Consider the following 21,822-nt stretch of genomic DNA (forward strand, 5'->3'; position numbering starts at 1 on the left):
CAGAACGTTAACTGCTTTTCCTTCAAAGGTGCTGCCAGGCCTGCTGAGCTTTTCCAGCAACTTTGTTTTTGCTCCAGATTTACAGCATGCGCTGTTCTTTCGGTTTTTAATGTTTAATTGAGAGCTATATTGAATTGGGGTAGCCTGAAATCTGGCATCAAACATTCCCAAATCATTTTGAAATACTACAGAATTCTGAAAATAAGGACAAGAATACTGTAATTATCTAGCTTTCAGAAATTTATCTCAGTTAAGGATGGCCTTCATGAGTTGCAAAAAAAAAATTCTACAAAGCATTCATTCTATTATACCTTTTATCTTATAACTGACAGACTCTAAAATTTGATTCCATAACTTCTCTATTTTTGTCATGTATAAATACTATACTTACACTCCATTTTACATGAATATTATAATTAGTTACTAAAAGATGAAAATGCTGGAAAAGATCAGCAGGTCTGGCAGCATCTATGTGGAGAGAAATCAGTTAACATTTGGGTTCAGTGACCGTTCTTCACAACTGATGGCAGCTAGGAAAATGTTGCAGAAGTAAGGGAGAGGGGATGAGGAGTAAACGATAAGCTGAGATAGAGGTCAAAGAGACAGAAGTAAAGTTGGACAGACAAAGGAGTGGCTAATGGTCAACCGAGGAGAATGAACAACTACTAATCAAGACTATTAGCAGCAATGGTTTGTGTATAATAGCAAGCCATGTGATAACAAATAAAAACCAAAATAACTGCAGATGCTGTAAATCAGGAACAAAAACAAAGTTGCTGGAAAAGCTCAGCAGGTCTGGCAGATTCTGTGAAGGAGAAAACAGAGTTAAAATTTCAAGTCTAGAGATAATGGGAACTGCAGATGCTGAAGAATCCAAGATAACATAGTGTGGAGCTGGATAAACACGGCAGAGATGAAGGGTCTAGGCCCAAAACGTCAGCTGTTGTGCTCCTGTGATGCTGCTTGGCCTGCTGTGTTCATCCAGCTCCACACTTTGTTATCTAAAATTTCAAGTCTGGTGACCCCTCCTCAGAAATTCTCAGGGTTCTGAGGAAGGGTCACTAGACCTGAAACGTTAACTCTGTTTTCTCCTTCACAGTTACTGGCAGACCTGCTGAGATTTTTCCAGCAACTTTGTTATCACATGCACAAAAACAAAGCCTGGTCTGTGGGTTTGGGGCAAGGACATGGGAGAAGGTACCTCAAGATTTTAAATTGTTGAACTCAATATTAGTGCTGAAGGCTGTAAAGTTCCTAAGCAGAAAATGAGGTGTTCCCCCAGCTTATGCTGAATTTCATTGGAGCAGTGCAGCAAGCCTGAGATAGATTAGCCTGTTGAAGTATGAGACAACTGGATGCTCAGGATATTTTGTGCAGTCAGGACGTAGGCGTTCTACGAAGTGGTTACCCAGTCTTGGCTTCATTTTCCCAATGTAGAGAAAACACATTATAAATAGTATCAGAGATAATAGGACTTGCAGATGCTGGAGAATCCGGAGGTAACAAAGGTGTGGAGCTGGAAAACTAATGTTTTGGGCCTAGACCCTGCATCAGGAATGGGGGAGGGGAAGAGAGTTCTGAAATAAATAGGGAGAGAGGGGCAGGTTGATCGAAGATTGATAGAAGAGAAGATAGGTGGTGAGGAGACAGACAAGTTAAACAGGCGGAGATGGAGCCAGTAATGGCACCATTCTACAACTGTGCCTCCCTTATCCGTGGGTTTTATGGTGAGGTTGGGATTGGAGCGGTGGGCTGCATGTTCTGCGGTGCAGAGGTTGAGGCAATTGATGTTTCAACGGCAGTTGGAGATGAAGAGATCGAGGGAGTGTCGGAGGCCTTGGGGTGCCTCCACGCTTAATTCTTTAACAGTGAGCCTAACCGTCCCTCTACTGACCCCTTCTCCCACCTCCAACATAAGCCCTCCTCCTGGACTCTACCCCAAGGCCCCCTACCCTCCCGACCTCTTCATCTCCAACTGCCATTGGGACATCAAATGCCTCAACCTCTCCACAAGAGAACGTGCAGCCCTCTGCTCCAATCCCAACCCCAATAAAACCCGCAGACAAGGGAGGTGCAGTTGTAGTATGGCGCATTGACCTCTAGATCGCTGAGGCCAGATACCAAATCTCTGACACTACCTCCTACCATACCCTGGATCATGGCCCACCCCCGAGCACCAAACCATCATCTCCCAAACCTTCTGTAATCTCATCACCTCACGTGACCTCCCACCCACAGCCTCCAACCTCATTGTTCGCCAATCCCGCACTGTCCGTTTCTATCTCTTTCCCAAAATCCACAAACCTGCCTGCCCTAGTCAACCCATTGTCTTCGACTGCTCCTGCCCCAAACTTATCTCCACCTATCTCTATTCCATTTTCTCCCCCTTGGTCCAGGAACTCCCGACCTAGTCCATGACCCCACCCATGCCCTCCACCTGCTCCAGAACTTCCAATTCCCCGGTCCCCAACACCTAATTTTTACTATGGATGTCCAGTTCCAATATACCTGCATTCCCCATACAGATGGCCTAAAGGCCCTCCGCTTCTTCCTGTGCTCTTTATTGGCTGGTAGGATTATGATGTTCTTGTCTTTCTGGAGTTTATCTAGTGCTTTTCTCTCTGATGTGTTCAGGTGTCCCCTTTGTTCCTTCTGTGTAGTGTGGGGATTATAGTTTGTTGGATGGTTTGTTGTGTTTCATACAGAGTCTACTGTCTTTCAATGTCGTCTCCAGGGCAGCCATGAAGTTTGTCCAGTTCACATCTTTGTGGTTAGAGTTCAGTCCACGTAATAGGACAGCTTTCTCAGTTTCTGACAGTTCTCAGCTGGATAGGTTTCTTACCCATGTGTCCAATTTGTTGTTGTCCTTGTCTTTGTGGTGGATCAGTTTGGTGAGTTTCTCCTGTAGCTTGCGTCTCTTCTTAGTTTTGGTTTTGTGTTGATTGATGGTGAAGGCTTGTTCTAGGGTTGTAGTCCACTGCTGGTCCGTTTTGTTTAAATACTGTCATTTTTGGTGGGCTATTTCCCATTCGTGCCTGTGGAGTCGGTTATGGGCATCATTAATTATTGCTTGGCTGCCACAAACATTACAAACAGACAGGAAGGAAACTAGCCATCAGAATACATGAACATCAACTAGGAGCAAAATGGCATGACAAACTCTCCTTAATAACGGTATACTTTAACCATAGTAGTCCAAGTCAAACATAGGAACTTCCACGTATGCCTATAGGCATGGTTCTCTACCTGTAATGCAAACAAACATACAGAATTGGACCCCATAATACAATCCCTTACAGATCAAAACCGGAATTGACACTACTCACCATAATGGACCAGACAGTATAAATTCCAAGCGGACTAGAATAACATGCTGATGCATTGTCTAAATGAGGAGAAGCCAGTTCGGCGAGCAGGTCAACAAGCTCAAATAGTCTAAGCTCTTATCACACAATGGATAAGCCATTATTGCAAGTTAACATAAACAGTTTTAAATGTACTGACAGAATTTTTTTTGCACTGCATGCCTGCTACTCCTGCCATCAAGGAAAATGGCTGGATCAATGCCAAACAAACACTAACTGATAGGTTTCTTGACCTGACCACTGCCAAACCTGAGAAGTCTTGCCTCTCCTGAAGCAGCAAGCCAGTCAGAGGTAACTCAAAGAATGAACAGGAAATCTGGAAGAATTTGTTCAGTTATGATCTCAGCTAACAGTGATATTGGACGTGTCAGATCGCAAAGCAAAACCTGGCTTGACAAATCATAAGTTTGATTTTTTGCAATTTGGTTACCATGGTCGTCAGTCACTCAACAGAGTCATAGAGATGTACAGTATGGAAACAGACCCTCCAGTCCAACTCATCCATGCCGACCAGATATCCTAAATTAATCTAGTCATATTTGCCAGCATTCTGCCCACATGCCTCTACATCCTCCTATTCATACACCCATCTAGATGCTTTTTAAACGCTGTATTCCACCAATTCCTCTTGCAGCTCATTCCATGCATGCCCCATCCTCTGCGCGAAAAAGCAGCCCCTTCGGTCCCTTTTAAATCTTTCCCCTCTCACCTTAAAAATAATCCCACTAGTTTTGGACTCCCCCCATCCCAAGAAAAAAAGACCTTGACTGTTCACCCTCTCTATGCCCCTCTTGATTTTATAAACATCTATAAGGTCACCTCTCAGCCTTTGACGCTCCAGGGAAAATAACCAGCACCTATTTAGTCTCTCCCTATAGCTCAAACCCACAATCCTGGAAACATCCTTGTAAATCTTTTCTGAACCCTTTCAAGTTTCACAACATTCTTCCCATAGCAGGGAGACCAGAATTCCAAAAGTGGCCTAACCAATGTCCTGTACAGCTGCAACATGACCTCCCAACTCCTATACTCAATGCACTGGCCAATAAAGGCAAGCATACCAAACATCATCTTCACTATCCTACCTAAGTGTGACTCCACTTTCAAGGAACTATGAACCTGCACTCCAAGGTCACTTTATGCAGCAGCACTTCCCAGGACCTTAGCAATGAGTGTCTAATTTACCTAAATTTATCTATTATTATTTATCTAAATTAAATTCCATCTCGGCCCATTGGTCTAGCTGATCAAGATCCCGTTGCACTCTGAGATAACCATCTTCACTGTCCACTACACCTGCAATTTTAGGCGTCATCTGCAAACTTACTAACCATACCTCCTATGTTCACATCCAAATCATTTATACAACTGATGAAATGCAGAGAACCCAGCACCGACCCTTGTCGCACACCACTGGTCACATGCCTCCAGTCTGAAAAACAATCCTCCACACCATCACCCTCTGTCCTCCACCTTCAAGCCAGTTCTGTATCCAAATGCCTAAGTCTCCCTTCATTCCATGTGATCAAACCTTAGTAAACAGTCTACCATAAGGAACCTTGTCAAACGCCTTACTTAAGTCTATATTGATCACATCCATTGCTCTGCCTTCATCAATCCTCTTTGTTACTTCCTCAAAAAACTCAATCAAGTTAGTGAGACATGATTTCCCACACACAAAGCCATGATGACTATCCCTAATCAGTCCTTGCCTTTCCAAATACATGTAAATCCTGTCCCTCAGGTTTCCCTCCAACAACTTGCCCACCACCAAAGTCAGGCTCACCAGTCTACAGTTCCCAGGCTTTTCCTTACCACCTTTCTTAAACAGTGGCACCATGTTAGACAACCTCCTGTCTTCAGCATCTCACCTGTGGCTATCAAACATCTCAACAATGGGCCCAGCTATCTCTTCCCTACCTTCCCACAGACTTCTATATGCACAAGAAAGTGCTGATGTTCGTTAACAAATGAACATTGATTATAACAAGCAAAATTTAAAAAGCGATGTCAAAGAACAGTTTTATTACAAATGTCAGAAATAGAAATTTAACCCTTTTACCACCAACAAACTCAGGTATTCAAAATACAGTGAATGATCACCCTGTACCAATTTTATGGTTCATTCTTCAGTTGGAACAGCTGCCTGAATTTCTTTAAGGTAAACATCTGCATTCATGTCACGTTATCTTGATGAGTCAATGTCTCACTAACTTTTTCTTAAACAACTGCAAGCATAGTTTACCTAACTGTTAATATGGATTCTATAAATTCTTTCATTCTGTTTCTGGAGTTCTCACTTACTGACAGCAACAAAATTCTGAACCTTGACCATCTTGTTTGCTCTAATTTTCATTCTTTATTCGGCGTTCTCCACAAAGCATTTTTGCTCAATTCATGTTTGTGCTAAATCTTCATGGGATAATGGCATGTTGGTCAGAATATCAGAAGTGCTGACTTTTAGCTTCGGTTTGTTCATTTTTATTTAATTGTATTGATACTATGGCTTTAAGAGGTGTATTTTGTCTCTTTTTTTTGAAGAAAGGTTTTGAGTCAGAAGTAACGAGTTGTCTCTTTCAAGCCAATAAAGTAAACAGCTTGTGAGGCCCTTCTTTTTGAAGTTTGAACAATAGAAGCAGCATGAATGGGTGGTGTCAGACTCTCACAGTACCAGGGTTTTAGTTTAGCTTTGAGCTGTAGGCGTTTTGAAGTTAGCTGCAGAAGCTGCGACACATTTCTCCACCAGAGCAAAAAGCTGGAGTTCTCTCTCTGCCACAATTTATTCTCTGTGTTCTTTACTCCTGATCTGGAGAAACACTGAGTGAGAGACAATCTATTTTACTGAATTTGCCTTTGCCAAGGGTCAGTTTATTGGATGTTACTAAATTGGAACAGTTGCTGTTTATTAGTTAACAATCTATTATTCTGTTAAGTTTTCCAATAAAGTTGAAGTTGTACCAAAGTTTCTTTCTTTTGTTTGTATTCTATCTGGTTGTAAAAATACACTGGATATAAGAATAAACTGGGGCAGTTTGGTGGCTCAGTGGTTAGTATTGCTGACTCACAATGGGAGGGACCCAGGTTTGATTCCAGTCTCGAGTGGCTATCGGTGTAAAGTCTGCACATTCGCCCCGTGCCTGCATGGGTTTCATCCAGGTATTCTAGTTACCTTCTACAGTCCAAAGATGTGTTCTTCTAAACTTCAATAAACACAGGAACAGCCTTTCCTCGTACAATAGCCTTATCATCTCAAGAATGAATCAAGTGAGGCTTCTGAAGAGATTTACCAGGATATTGCCATGCCTGGAATATGCTGCAACCTTTTTCTCCCCCCACTGGAGCAAGTGAGGTTGAGAGGTGGCCTGATAGAAGTTAATAAAATTATGAGGGGTATAGATAGAGAGTTAATGGTAGGTGTGTTTTCCATAAGAAGGTGGGTTTTCATGACTAGGGCCCACAATTTTAAGTGGGAAGAGATTTAAAAAAGACACGAGGAACAAATGTTTAACATGGAGGGTGGTTCGTGTGTGGAATGAACTTTGTGTGGAAGTGGTGAATGTGGGCCAAGTTAAAAATTTTAAAAGACATTTGGATAAGTACATGAATAGGAAGGGTTTGGAGGGATATAGGCCAGGAGCAGGCAGGTGGGACTAGTTTAGTTTGGAATTATGTTTGGCATGGACTGGTTGGACTGAAGGGTCTTTTCCATGCTGTATGACTGTATGTGCATGTTAGGTGGACTGGCCATGGTAAATTGTTTGAGTCCAGAGTTGTACAAGTTACGTGTGCCTGCTGTGGTAAATGTGGGGTAATGGGGATAGGATGGAAGGCTGGGTCTGGGAGGGATGCTCTTCAAAGGTTGGTGCGGACTTGATGGGCTAAATGACCACTTTCCACATTGTAGAGACTCCACAATTCTAGAACGTGTGTTTTGTTCTCAGACGAGCAGCACAATCAGTCGAATTACATCTGGAACACAGTACTTACACCTTTAAGTACAATCAAAGTTAGGATTTAGGCTATTTCGTTGACATTTTAGAAGCGGGTTAGACAATTCATTTGCTCATTTATGTACAAATGCATAAAACGACTGAATATGTGCACTCATTAGGGGCACCCCAATGGCAAAAGTAACAAATTAATTCTTTCATCTTAATCATTAAGATATTCTTGACAATGATTTCCAATCATGGTCTTCAAAGTTCGATGCCATCTTCCCAAAGCTCCTTGAGATTGTCGATGATAAGCTGATGAATTCTATTCCCAAGCTATTTATATTTGTTGGAATATTTGCAACAGAGAATTTGAACCTTGATCTGATTATACTTGTACGGATAATCCACACCTTGTAAAAAAAAATTAACTAACTTCCTCATTAACACTTATACTGTAAATTTTCCTCAAAGACAGTGCCTCAGAAAATCCTATTACAAGATCCACAATTGTTAAAAAAGGTACCAATTCCCACTGCTTGTTTTAGTTAGGAGTCCTACACAAGTTATTAAGATTCTGCTATATAGTTCTTTGAAAGCTGGTATCAAATTTGAAGCCACGGGTCTCATTTCAGTTTTCATTTTCTCCACATTTGGAAAAGTTTCACCACATCTTTGTGTGACTCTTGGCTGATTAAAATATTTTTGATTCTCTAACCCGTTTTCCCAATGCTGAAGTGACCTGCTATTAGAGAGTTGTGGCCTCATCAGCTGGTATTTGAGGTGGTAATTTTTAAAGGCATTTCATTAAGACTTTGCCTTTAAACATATAACACTTGGTAATGGCTCTGATTCAATTTCTGAGTAGGCAGTTAGATACGGCTCCCCGAACCTTAAAACCATCTGCTGCACTTCTATTAAAAATGGGCTAAACGTATCAACCTCAGATGGATTAAAATTTGTCAACCTCATTCTCTTTACCTTACTCTGCCCTTATTCTTCCTAAGTTTACACAAATAGAATCAGATTACTCAATTTTCACATCATCTCTGTCATTTCTTTATCATTTCTCCTTTTTCCATCCAGTTCTATGGACCTAAGATTCAGTTACAACAATATCAGGAAACAAGCCAGGATGTTCCACCTGCAGCATCTCAATTTCTTTTGCTTCCATTGGTTGTTGCAATACCTTTGAGGCTGCTATTTTTGAACCAGTCAAGCCGTTCTTCATGATAAAATCAATTTCTTCTATAGGGATTTGTTGTCCTACTTCAGCTACATCATATCTACTAAGTTAACCTTTAATTCAATTTTATATAATAGGACAGGTTTGTAGCCTTTCTTAAAAAAAGATTTGTGGGATGTAGGTGTTCCTGGATAGGCCAGCATTTATTACACTTCCCTCGTTGCCCTGGAGGTGGTGGTTGTGGGATGCCTTCTTGAGACTCTGCAGTTTTGGGATGTAGGAACACTCTAGTACTCCAGGAAGGGAGTGTTAGTATTTTTTTCACCCAGTAGCAGTGAAGGAACTGCATCATTGCTCCAAGTCAGAATGGTGTGTGACATGGAGGGTAACTTGCATGTGGTGGTGTTTTCATGCATCTACTGTTCTTGTCCTTTTAACTGGCAGAATTCATGGGTTTGAAAAATGCTGTCAGAGGAGACTTGGTCAGTTGCTGCAGTACATTTGGGACACAATGAAGTCGCTGTGCATTAGCAGTGAGGGGGTTTAATGTCAACAATGTGACAGGACGCCAATCAAGGAAGTCACTTTGTCTTGAATGGTGTAAAGCTTCTTTAGTGTTTGAGCTGCATCTCTGCGTATCTTTCCATTTACTACATCTTCCTTCATTAACCCCCTTGGAGGACAAATTGTATCATCAGCTAGCGTCAAGGAGTGACTTGCTCCAGCATCTCTCAATATCTTTATTCTTTTCCTTCCTTGATCAAAATAATGTAGAAGTACCTTTAAAATTAGAATCCAGTGGTTTGATTCTGTTTGGCAATAATCAGAAAACAACTTGCTTGACTGCCCAGAGCCCCTATCCATTCCCAGTAAGTTCAGAGGGAACACCCTACCAGAAAAAAATGTCAAACCATTCTCGATTTTACAGCATTTGATCACTCCCATTTGTAATTATCCACATTGCATGGCTTTAGTCATCGCTTGATATCTAGAATTAATCTATTGAAGTTATGATCATTAAAAAAAAATCACAAAATGCTCCAAGTGCACTATCTATGGACATTTATTTTCCTTTAAAGTACTCAATACTATTAAAGTGAAATCACTGGAAATCAACAGAAAATAAAGCAAGCTGAAATAAAAGCTTTATCAGACTAGAAACAATCAAGGGAAAAAAAAAACTCATCCCAGCTGCGAGTGTAGTTGCTCAACGTAGACAAATCACAGCAATGAATATAATAGCGCAATCAGTATTAGGTGTATTGGTTAAGGCAATTAGTACAATATTATTATACAGTGATGTACTTTTTAAACTGTTCAGTTGGCATTTACCAGTCCCACTTTATCCATTGTTCTTCATATCCTCTTTTGTGCATTTCCCTGTAATTCTTGATTTCCCTACTGATCAAGAATCAATCAAACAATCACTTATCTATCTGTCTGTATATCTATTTGTGTATCACAATCTTAAATACACACAAGGAATTTGCCCTGACAGCACTTTCAAAGACTCTCAACTCTGAGAAGAAATTCCTCCACATCTCAACCTTAAACTGGTGCTCCTTTATTCTAAGACAATGCCCTCTGGATGCAGACTCTACAATGAGGAAAAACATCTTCTCAGCATCTACCCTATCAAACCCTTTAAGGATCATTCTAATTCTTATTAAATCCAAATCAATAGAGTCCTAACCTAATCACAGAGTCATACTGTGATAATGGGAACTGCAGATGCTGGCGAAACCAAGATAACAAAGTGTGGAGCTGGATGGACACAGCAGGCCAAGCAGCATCTTAGGAAATGCTGCTTGGCCTGCTGTGTTCATCCAGCTCCACACTTTGCTATCACAGAGTCATACAGACTGGAAAGGGACTCTTTGGTCCAACCAATCCATGCTGACCATAATCCCAAACTAAATTAGTCCCACTTGCCTCCACTTGGCCAATAATCGCTCCAAACATTTCTTATTCATGTACTTATTCATATGTTTCTCAAATGTTGTCACTGTACCCACATCCACCACTTCCTCTGGAAGTTCATTCCACACACGAATCAGAGTTTAAAAAAAAACTGCCCTGCATGTCTTTTTAAAATGTTTCTCTCTCACCTTAAAAACATGTCCCTTAGTCTTGAAAACCCCCACCCAGGAAAAGGACATCTACTATTAACCTTATCTATACCCATTGTAATTTTATAAATCCTACACTCCAGTGCAAAAAGCCCCTGCCAATCTAGCCTCTCCTTATAACTCAAGACTTCCATTCCCAGCAACATCCTGGTAAACCTCTTCTGAACCCTATCCAGTTTAATTAAATGCTTCCTAGAACAGGGAAACCAGAACAGGACACACTACTCCAGAAGAGGCCTCATCAACATCCTGTATTATCTCTACATAATGTCCCAACTCCTTTACACAAAAGGTCTGAGCAATGAAGGCAAGCACGCTAAATACCTTCTTATCCACCCTTTCGATATGTGATGCAAACTTCAAAGAATTGTGTACCGGAACCCAGAGGTCTCTTTGTTCTCCAACACTACTCAAATCCCCTCCTTTGTATAAGTCCCACCCTTCTTTGTCTTACCAAAATGCAATACCTTGCATTTATCCAATTTAAACTCCATCTGCCACTCTTCAGCCTTAAAAAAAGCTTAGATTCTAAAGGCCCTCTGCTTCTTCCAGTCCCACAGGCCCGACCAGTCCTCCTCCAGTGACACCCTTATCTGCTTAGCTGAACTTGCTCTCACCCTTAACTACTTTAATTCCTCCCACTTCCTACAGACAAAGAGGGTGGCCGTGGTTACCCGCATGGGCCCAAGCTACGCCTTCCCCCTTGTAGGATAAGTGGATATACCCCACCTCTTCCTCCGTTACATTGATGACTGTATTGGTGCCGCCTTGTGCTGCCACAAAGAGCTCAAACAGTTCATCCACTGCACTAACACATTCCACCCCAACCTTAAGTTCACCCGGACCATCTCCGATACCTCTCTCTCTTTCCTGGACCTCTCTGTTTCCATCCCTGGCAACCACCTAGAAACTGATATCCATTTCAAGCCTACTGACTCCCACAGCTACCTAGAATACACCTCCTTTCACCTACCTTGCTGCAAACATGCCATTCCCATTCCCAATTCTTTCGCCTCCGCCACATCTGTTCCTGAGATGAGGCATTCCACTCCCGCACATCCCGGATGTCCTCACTTTTCAAGGACCACAACTTCCCCTCCACAGTGGTCAAAAACACCCTCAACCGTGTCTCTCACATTTCCCGCAACTAATCCCTCAAACGACCCCCACAAGAACAACCAAAACAGAATCCCCCTTGTTCTCACGTACCACCCCACCAACCACCAGATCCAATGCATCATCATCCAGCACTTCCACCATCTGCAATCTGGTCCAACTACCAAAGAGATATTTCCCTCCTCACCCCCTATCTGCCTTTCGTAGGGCCCGCTCACTCCACAACTGCCTCATCTGTTCCACACTGCACATCAGCCCAACCAACCCCAGCACCTTTCCCTGCAACCGCAGTAAGTGCTACACCTGCCCCTACACCTCTCCTGTCACCCCTATCCCACGCCCCAAGGCCTTCCACATCAAACAGACTTTCCATATCAAGCAGATGTTCACATGCGCTTCTGCTATTGTGGTATACTGTATCCACTGTTCCTGATATGGCCCCTCTTGGGGAAACCAAGCGGAGGCTTGGAGAGTGTTTCATGGAACACCAATGTTTGGTTCATGACAAACGACTGTACCTCCCAGTCACAAACCATTTCAACTCCCCCTCCCACACCTTGGACAACATGTCCATCCGGGGCCTCCTGCAGTGCCACAACGATGCCACCCAAAGGTTGCAGGAACAGTATCTCAAATTTCACTTGGGAACCCTGCAGCCCAATGTGGTATCAATGTGGGCTTCACAAGTTTCAAAATCTACCTCGCCCCCGACCCCAGCCGCATCCCAACAACAGCCCAGCTTATCCCTGCCTCCTTAACCTGTCCGTCCTTCCTCCCACGTATCCACTCCTTCCACCTCAAGCCCCACCCCCACCTCCTACCCACCAGCCTCATCCTGCCTCCTTAATCTGTCCATCCGCCCTCGACTGACCTATCCCCAACCTAACTCTCCACCTACACTCACTTTTACTGGCTCCATCCCCATCTCTTTGACCTGTCTATCTCCTCTCCACCAATCTGCTCCTTTATCCATCTTCCATCCGCCTCCCCCCGTCGCTCTATTTCAGAATCCCCTCCCCCCAACCCACCCCCCATTTCTGAAGGGTCCAGACCCGAAACGTCAGCCTTCCTGCTCCTCTGATGCTGCTTGGCCTACTGTGTTCATCCAGCTGTACACCTTGTTATCTCAGATTCTCCAACATCGACAGTTCCTACTATCTCTAATTAATTTTAAAAGCTTAGATTTCAAAAGGCAGAATATAAATACAAGCAAAAGGCAGGAAAGTGAGATTTGAGTAGACAGCTCCAGTTAGACAGCCAGTGATAGGACAGGTACATTTTACTGGCATTTTACTGGGAGCTGTATCTGAAATATTAAACATTCCTCATCTAATCATAAATGCACAAGAAGACCACAGAGTGCATTTTATTTTGTAGGAAACAGAAAATACTTGAAACATTCAACAGTTAAGATACTACTAATCATAGAATCCCTACAGTGTGGAAACAGGCCCTTCAGCCCATCAAGTCCACACCAATCCAGACCCATCTCCCCATAACTCACCTCCACCGATGCCACCCAAAGGTTACAGGAACAGTACCTCAAATTTCACTTGGGAACCCTGCAGCCCAACGTAGTATCAATGTGGGCTTCACAAGTTTCAAAACCTGCACCCCCCACCCCAACCACATCCCAACAACAGTCCAGTTTATCCCTGCCTCCTTAACCTATCCGTCCTTCCTCCCTGAACACTATCAGCAATTTAGCATGGCCAATCCACCTTGCCTGCACATCTTTGGACTGTGGGAGGAAACCGGAGCACCCGCAGGAAACCCATGCAGACACGGGGATAATGTCCGTGTGGAGTTTGCACAGTCACCTGAGGGTGGAATCGAACCTGGGTCCCAAGCACTGTGAGGCAGCAGTGCTAACCAATGAGCCACTGTGTCACCCAATAAATCATATGCAGCTTCATTGTCTATCTGTACATGAATAAGTATAAAGTTAAGTTCTGCAAGGCATTTTTTTCCTTATAAACAGATAAATGAGATTTTTGGCAATTGTAGACTTTTGTTACACATTGTTATCACTACACTGAAAGAACATGCTTTGTTCTTCTTGGCTTTACCATTCCTTGATGAGGTACATGAGAAGCATCAGAAGGAAATTAAAGTTCATCCCCCTGACCTTCACTCCATAACAGGATGCAATACTCAGTCATCTATTTTTGACAATATTTAATAGGTTTTAATATAGAGCCAAGAGTGGAGTGAATGTTGTTCTTCATATCAGCATTTTTAAAATCCATCTACAATATGGTTAAATCAATAGAAATATTTAGAAATGCAATCTGGCACCTGATAAAATATCCATTAGTAAATCTATATTTTCAAATAAGTCACAACTTATCATCAATATCAGGCTGTAAGTGTAGGCTTTGACTGAAAGAAACAACTTACTAAAATGTTCAAATCTTGTTCAAAATCGCAGTCCATTCACAACACACCTCATATAAACAGGTGACAAAGTGTGGAGCTGGATGAACACAACAGGTCAAGCAGCATCTTAGGAGCAAAAAAGCTGACATTTCGGGCCTAGAACCTTGGGTCTAGGCCCAAAAAGTCAGTTTTTTTTTGCTCCTAAGATGCTGCTTGGCCTGCTGTGCTCATCCAGCTCCACATTTTGTTGTCTCGGATTCTCCAGCATCTGCAGTTCCCATTATCTCTCATATTACAGGTAAAATGACTCTAAGTCTTACTACAGTAGAGCTGCTCTCTTTTTAGAGAAAGATGACTGGTAGTTGTTTAACCTGAGGGTCACCAAGCGTCAGGTGAGGGGAGAAGCTAAGAAGGAAAACCTTACCTAATTTCCAAATTAACATTTGCTTCAAACATGGTTCTGTTTTGCTCACCACTGTGTAGCTCTGCACAATGTGAGAACTTAAGGCTAACTTGTACGTTAAATCTTAGGCTGGATCCAATTTTGGAGTAAAGGTGTTGTTTCTTTATCCTTCTGGCTATCATTACAATCAAAAACACAGGGATAACATAGTAATATACATTAATTATCTCATTTCAAATTTTGATGGCATTGATTGTATTTTTACTTGCTAGATCTTGATGTGAAGTAAGGGAAACTGAAATGTGCAGATTCTTAGAATTGTCACTGCATTACAGACAAATAAAGCCAATTATAGTTACATATGATAAATACCATTATGTAATAATATCATGCCAAAACAACAATGAATTGAATTAAATGAGAAAAATTTACAACTGGCCAATTTTACCAAGTCTAATATTCCACAGCAGAAACATGGATGACAGGCATTTCTAAGTGTACTAATAACGATTACTAAAAGGTCCAAGGTCAGAATATGATTCAGTGTTTTGCCTAGATAAGATGTGAGGCTATGATAACTAATCTCACAGGTAGCAAACTGTGTTGCACTAGATAGAAAAACACAACATGCAACCAGAATTTCACCAGCTATGGCATTCATTCATATGGATGGGAAGCAATAATGTTAAATTGCATATGAGAATTAATGGTCAGCAACAGAAAATGGTTTATAGAAAAGTCTTTATCGGAGGTACCTTAGATTCTACCTACTATGCAGCAAGGGAATAATCAGAAGACTGCAAGCTCAGGATATTCTTGCCTTAAAATGAGTGTATATCATATTAAATAGTTAAGAAAAAGCAATAAATATCCAGTATATTTGATTGCCCATTTCTAAAAAAAAGTTTATATCGGAGATATTCTGTGCACATGTTATACAAAGCTTATTGGCTGTTCCCTAGCAATTCACTCTGCTATTTCACTGCAAACATTCATTTATACAATGTATAGACACTTTTAATATTTAAAATGAACAAATCTGTCTGAAAATGTTACGCTTTCATATATAATGTGGTAGCATGCATACTGTTGTAATCAAATCCTACTAGTTTTGTAGATTTACTTAATGCTTGGACAATAATGAGTCACATCAAAAAAAGACCTTTGCTCTAACAGCAGATACTACAGGTCATTATCAGTTAAACCCCTTGTGCTTTTTGAAAAGGCAGGAAATGAAATTCAAGTTACAAAGCATTGAATTTAAATAATATTGTCAAAAAGAACACATCAAAAATTAATTTAAAAGGTGAATGTTCAAGTCCTAAACTGAGAGTGTGAGACCTTCCTTAGCTAATCTATTCTGTAACTTTCTGATACTGCCCAGTGGTAAATGCTCTAAGGATTCAACATTGGCTAATGATTTGAAGTAAGTTGGACGACACTGTACTGCTAGGATAGCTCCTGACAGTCAGTAGGTCTTGACATAAACACAGCCATTTTGTGCGGTTTATTTTGCTGATTCAAATTCGAAGATTTATGACAGTTCTTAGCTTTGTCTATTCCATGGCAGATGGCCCAAATTTTAGATGAAAAACAAGGTTAGCACTAATACTGCTCTGTGATTATTCAAATCAATATGTTTCGAAGAAATCAAGCAAATAATACATTTAGAGATAATGGGAACTGCAGATGCTGGAGAATCCGAGATAACAAAGTGTGGAGCTGGATGAACACAGCAGGCCAAGCAGCATCCCAGGGGCACAAAAGCTGACGTTTCGGGCCTAGACCCTTCATCAGAAAAGCGGGGTGGGGAGAGGATTCTGAAATAAATAGGGAGGGGGGTGGGGGGGGGGGGGGGGGGGGGGTGGACCGAAGATGGGTAGAGGAGAAGGTCGGTGGACGACAAGAGAGTTGCAGTGGGAGACAGATCCCCTGAGGTTGGTCCAGAGGGAGGAGGGTAACTTCTTCAGGTTAGTCATCCTGGAAGTGGCTTCGCAATGAGGTTAAAATTGTGCTAATAAATTGTGATAACAAATAATAATTGTGTAATAATACATTTACTTCACTACCGAACAAACAAAGCTGAGAATGTGAATTGATTACATTCACTGCTTAAAAGAAATTGAAAAACCAAAGGGACAGAAGCACCTGGATGTGAGTTCGACAACTTGATACCTGTCTTTCCACGGTAATTCTCAAATAATTTTTCACACAAAGGCAAACTCAAAACACCACTCATTGCAAAGTCTCCCTTTCTAACAAGCAGAAAAGCCTCAACAATCGGTAACATATTGACTCATGTTTAAACATGATTTTCCATTAGTAAAACTTAACGTCACAAGAAGTTATCAAGAAGATAAAAAACAATTGGAGCAGCTGAATGGTGGGTCAAAACAGACCCAGATATTGAGCATCAAACTTCATCAGAATGAAGCCAATACTGTAGGAGGAGGGAAAATAGATAAAGGTTGCAAATTACTGTCTGCAGATAAGTTGCCAGACGACCGAAAGAGCAACTGAGTCCACAGGGAGAAGATGACTGGGCCTCAGGGTAAGTACTCAGTAACACAGAGGATTGTGAATAATGGGTCAGTGGGAGGAGGGGCTACAGTGATCACAATCTATAGTTAGAGGGAAAGATTAGTGGATAAAGAAAGTAGGCTCTGAAGACTGGGAATCTTGCGTCTGTGCAGCATCATTGTTATGTCTACAGATTTTATTAACCCACTCTCATTTATAAAAGCCTCAGTACTATTTAGAATTGATTTCTCTGGAATTGGTTGGCCCAAGGCAAGACAATGTTGGACTAAGGATGTGCCCAGGTATTAATATGCCACTTCCCTGCATATTCAAATAGTCTAATACATCCTTGAGATGTGGATAAAAAAACTTCTTTTTTTATCCTAATTCAAAAATTGCAGATTGCATGTGCACGTGCACTTATCACTTATCATTTTGGGCCCTATAGGAGGTCTCAGAGAGCCTGAAATTAACCTTAGCTCTGTCAGACTCCACCCTATCAGACATCCAGAGATCCAGCATATTGCATACCTCAAGCACAATTTTATATCCCAATTTCATTTGATATTTGTTGAATTATTTGGAATTAGTGTCATCATTGCATATCCAGGCTTTTAGATAAAAGAAAATTCTTCATGGCATTGTTGATGTATTCTTTTGCAAGTTGGAACGTGAAGGTCTGGGAGTGTGCCAATATTTGCAATGCATGGCTCAAACAGAAAACTTTGAAATTCACACAGTTACAAATCAGATGAAGGAAATGATGATCTGTACTAAACATTTCTTCCAAATAAAAACAGAAAGAACTTTAAGGTCAGAGGAAATCATCCCTCATCAAGAAACACAAGATTATTACTAAGCATACAACACTAGTTAATACTATAATTTATAATGTGAATTTTATTTGGATCATTGAAAAATGTTCAGCTTCCTGTTCCACATGAGTGTGTACTACAAATCAATTCAGAATAATGCACTTCATTCTAATTCACAAATACCTCTGTCATTAATATTCAGTCAACTATGGCTACACCTCCTTCATGCAAGAACAGACTTAGTGACTTGATCTTTACCGTGTGCTGCCACAAACTTTCACTAAATCAGTACACATGCACAAAATTATAAGAATTATGGCCTTAGCAATAATTATGCTTTAGTCAAGTTACATTACATAGGAAATCCTCACAAGACTGGCAAATACATCTTTGATCATGTAATATTCTTGAGTTTCACCATGGACATGGCCAATATAGTGATGAATCCCCATTGTGGAACAAAACCAGTAACCAACAAATCACCAGAAGTATGATTTCCTGTATTTTCTAGTCTTAGTCACAATTGGATAACCTTCATACAACTACATTTGCAAAAGACAAAAAGTTGATAGGTTTTAGTCATCTTACTATTACCATTAAAAAAGAGTTATTAGCCTTGCATGTTTTGTAATTTTGTATTACAATAATGCAGCAAACAGCAAAGACAGCATTTAAAATGTCAAAATTTACAAACTGTCATTTAGAAAGCATGATGGCTACAGGAGCATCATGTTGTAATCCTCTACTGGTAGTAATCTGGATGCTCAATGAAAAGTAGTTGTCCAAATCTGAGGATTGATCACTTCTGTATTTTTGTAAATATAGATCTTATTGTTTTGAATTAATGTCAGTTCCTTGTTTTAAGATTAATTATTATATTTTAACCAGTAAAAAATTCAGCTCTACTTCAGTGTGATTGCAGTAAAGTACAGCCTTATCATGAAGTGAGATTCCACCTAAAATAGTACAATATAGGAAGCAAACCACTGGAGGCATGTAAGGTTCTTCTTGAAATTTCACATTCATAATATTTTTTAAGTGTTTTTAAATATAGAGCCAAAACAGGAGGCAGATTAGGACTTTGTAGCACTGCAGTCTGATTAACACTCCATTACCTCTGTTTCCTGGCCTGTTGCGACTCCTGGAACGACTGCGTTGTCTCTGAAGGCGTGACCTGCCCAAAAGTCTGTAGTAATAGGATGGACGTCCTGAGGTTTTTCTGCTGTTAACTGACATTTTGTGAACTATTTCTTTGTCAGTAATTTCTTCAATCTGTACAAACTAAATTCCTCAGTGCTGTGAGCCCTTCATTAGGATAAACACGAATAGCAATATTCCATAACAGGACTTCTTTAAAGTGCAAGCTTGTCTAAGCTTGTTGCTAGTCATACTCCTGCACTGTGAGAAGATAAGCATTTGGAAATTGTATGCAGTTAGCATTCTATGGACCAGAGAACAAAAGTTGAGCTTTATAAAATCCTGAACTGGAGTTCTTCCATTCATATTATAAGTGCTTATACTATTATAAAAGAAATACATCAGACATTCATATCCTATTGCTAAGTGAATTGTAAATAAATTATTGTACAAATTCAATTTTACCACCATCTACTAAGTCATAAGTTAAAACATAAACTGAAGCTACTATTCTACGAGCAGTTGATCTGAAGGAATCTATTCCAGGTTTTCAAAAAATACAAGGGGCCCATACTAAGTTAAAGGCAGTACGGAAATGAGCCAATCAAGTTAACATTAGAGGAGTTCGGGACAAGTAGGCAAGTTCACAGCTGGACGACAGATGAATCCAATTTAAACTTGAATTAAAGGTGAACTTTGGAATACACTCAACTCTCGGCACTGATTCTCAGATTAAGTCATGAAGTTTTATAAGCAAATCAGGAAGGATAGCATTCAATAGGAGCTAATTTGCTTTGTCTGTAACAGTACTTAAGTTGAGACAGGTAAACCCTGCAAACTTATATCAATGAAGAAGTACCTTACTTCAGCTACACATTTTCATTTGTCTGCTTAAGTTTATTGTGTTATTTTTAATCTCAGTAAGTCACAGAAACCTCATCACTGGATAAGCCAAAATTTATTTTATCAGGGAGCTAACATAAATGTGTGCTAATAATAGAGGAAAAATGAACGTTTATGATCAAAGAAAGTATAACCATATCTAGTGATTTCAATAATTGGAAATAACTGTTTACTAAAATTGATTTTTTTTAAACTTTTCATACATAAAAATTAATGCTGTTATGAAGCATGATCATTGACAATTTACAGCTGAAAAGTAAGCATTTCAAAATCTGCAAATGACTGGTAAACTATTTTTTATTTAGAAACATGCAAGTAAAATGCCAATAAAACTAGGAAGATATATTTGGTTGAATAGCTGACCTGTTGCCCATGGAAATAGGATTTCAAGAAGTGTCAGTCCTCAAAGACTGAAACTGTACATTTACACTTTTCACAAAATTTCAACTTTGCAATATTTGTGAAGCTTAAGTTTTGCCTCAGGTCAGTAAAATAGTGTAATTTTAAAAGCAGATTAACCACAGCATATACAACAGCAAGGAATTCAAAAGAGGTAAAGGCCAAAATTGTATATTTCCTGACAGCCCGTTCACTCTCCTGTGTATTGCACAAATCTAATAGACACTGTAGGCAGCTGGTTCCAGGATAAGAAATTCCTTTGAAGCTCAAATTGTTTTCTATGGCTATCAGTCTAAGTCACCTGCAATTAACATTACTTAAAAATTATTTTAAAAAATGAAAAAAACCTATAATGATGTAATTAGAACACAATCAGCAGCATATATTCTTAATTTCATTCGCTTTCTCTATCTACACTATTTATTTGCCTACAATTTTCTGACAAGGTGCAGATGATTTTTAAGAGATTGCTCAATAACTGCAAAAATCCATTCACTTCGCACAAAATATTTTCAAGTACTTACACAACATAACTTCTTTTTTGACAAAGTAGCTCATATTACCAAGGTGAGGAATGATAATACAGCAAATTAGAAACAGTTAGCATCAAACTCTCTATCACATAGCACAGCCAGTGCAAAGTAAAAAGCTCCTCCAATTCTACCCAGTGTCTTTTTCCTCCAACCTCACTACAGCAAAACTTATTGCATCAGCAAAACTTTTTTCATTCTCCACCATAACTATCCCATTGGCCTATCGAAGTACTGCTGCTGATTAATATTGAATGATGGTTAGTTATGCTTTGTTAGTTGATTATACTTTGCACTTACGAATTGTATTGAGATTACCCAGATTTACACCACATTGGATGGTAGAATAGTGGTCAAGTTTTCTGTACATCTTAAACAAGGCAGGAATTCTGTTCATCACTAAAATATATTTCTGATCCTGGCTAACATCCTTGGGGAAGAATAATTTTTCAGCATTTTCCCCAGGCTTTTCAGTGAACTTCTCCAAGAGGGGGAGGTGCCAAAATCATGCCAGTGAGAGATCTGATACATTGTAGTTTGCCAGAGGTTCTCTATACAGTCAGTTATACTTTTAGATATATGGACTTTTTTTTTAAGAAGTGTCAATCTGTGTGCAGTTAATCATTTGGCAATTGACTGCAAAAGTCATGTTCACCATTTAAAACTTTAGAAAGCTTTTGCCACTTATAACAGGTCTGAACACCCAAGTGGCAGCTTTTCAAAGGCAAGAAGGAATGGGCAACAAAACGCTGGCTCATTCGGGACTCATGGAAGACTAAAAAATGTAACGGCACAAATAACAGAATGCATGAGATGGTTTATTAGGTAATCTTCCACAGATTATGGCCACTTTGGATCATTGATGTGCTGTATTTTCTGTTTCTGCTTGGCTTATCATTAAGTTGTTCGTAGAAGGTGTTTGCTGCCATATGTGGAGGAGCACAATAAGTGCATGAATCTATCCAAAAGGATTATTGCAGCACTTCACAAACATCCTCTTAGGTTCTG

The 21,822-nt window shown here is 40.2% G+C and overlaps 1 protein-coding gene across 7 annotated transcripts in view; it reads right to left on the minus strand.

Annotated features, from left to right (window-relative positions):
• LOC125465223 (disabled homolog 2-interacting protein-like) overlaps nucleotides 1–21,822 on the minus strand; it is a 669,026-nt gene that overhangs the window by 344,921 nt on the left and 302,283 nt on the right. Inside the window, exon 1 of one of the 7 annotated variants that reach the window (XM_048558460.2) lies at nucleotides 18,961–19,233. The exons of the other annotated variants lie outside the window; for them this stretch is intronic. Within the exon in view, the coding sequence (XP_048414417.1) occupies nucleotides 18,961–19,081 (121 nt within the window). The 5' untranslated portion in view covers nucleotides 19,082–19,233. Of the gene's footprint in view, nucleotides 1–18,960; nucleotides 19,234–21,822 lie in introns of those variants that run through there. 7 annotated transcript variants of the gene reach the window in all.

Source organism: Stegostoma tigrinum, chromosome 29 (assembly GCF_030684315.1).
Source record: "Stegostoma tigrinum isolate sSteTig4 chromosome 29, sSteTig4.hap1, whole genome shotgun sequence".
Classification (NCBI taxonomy): domain Eukaryota; kingdom Metazoa; phylum Chordata; class Chondrichthyes; order Orectolobiformes; family Stegostomatidae; genus Stegostoma; species Stegostoma tigrinum.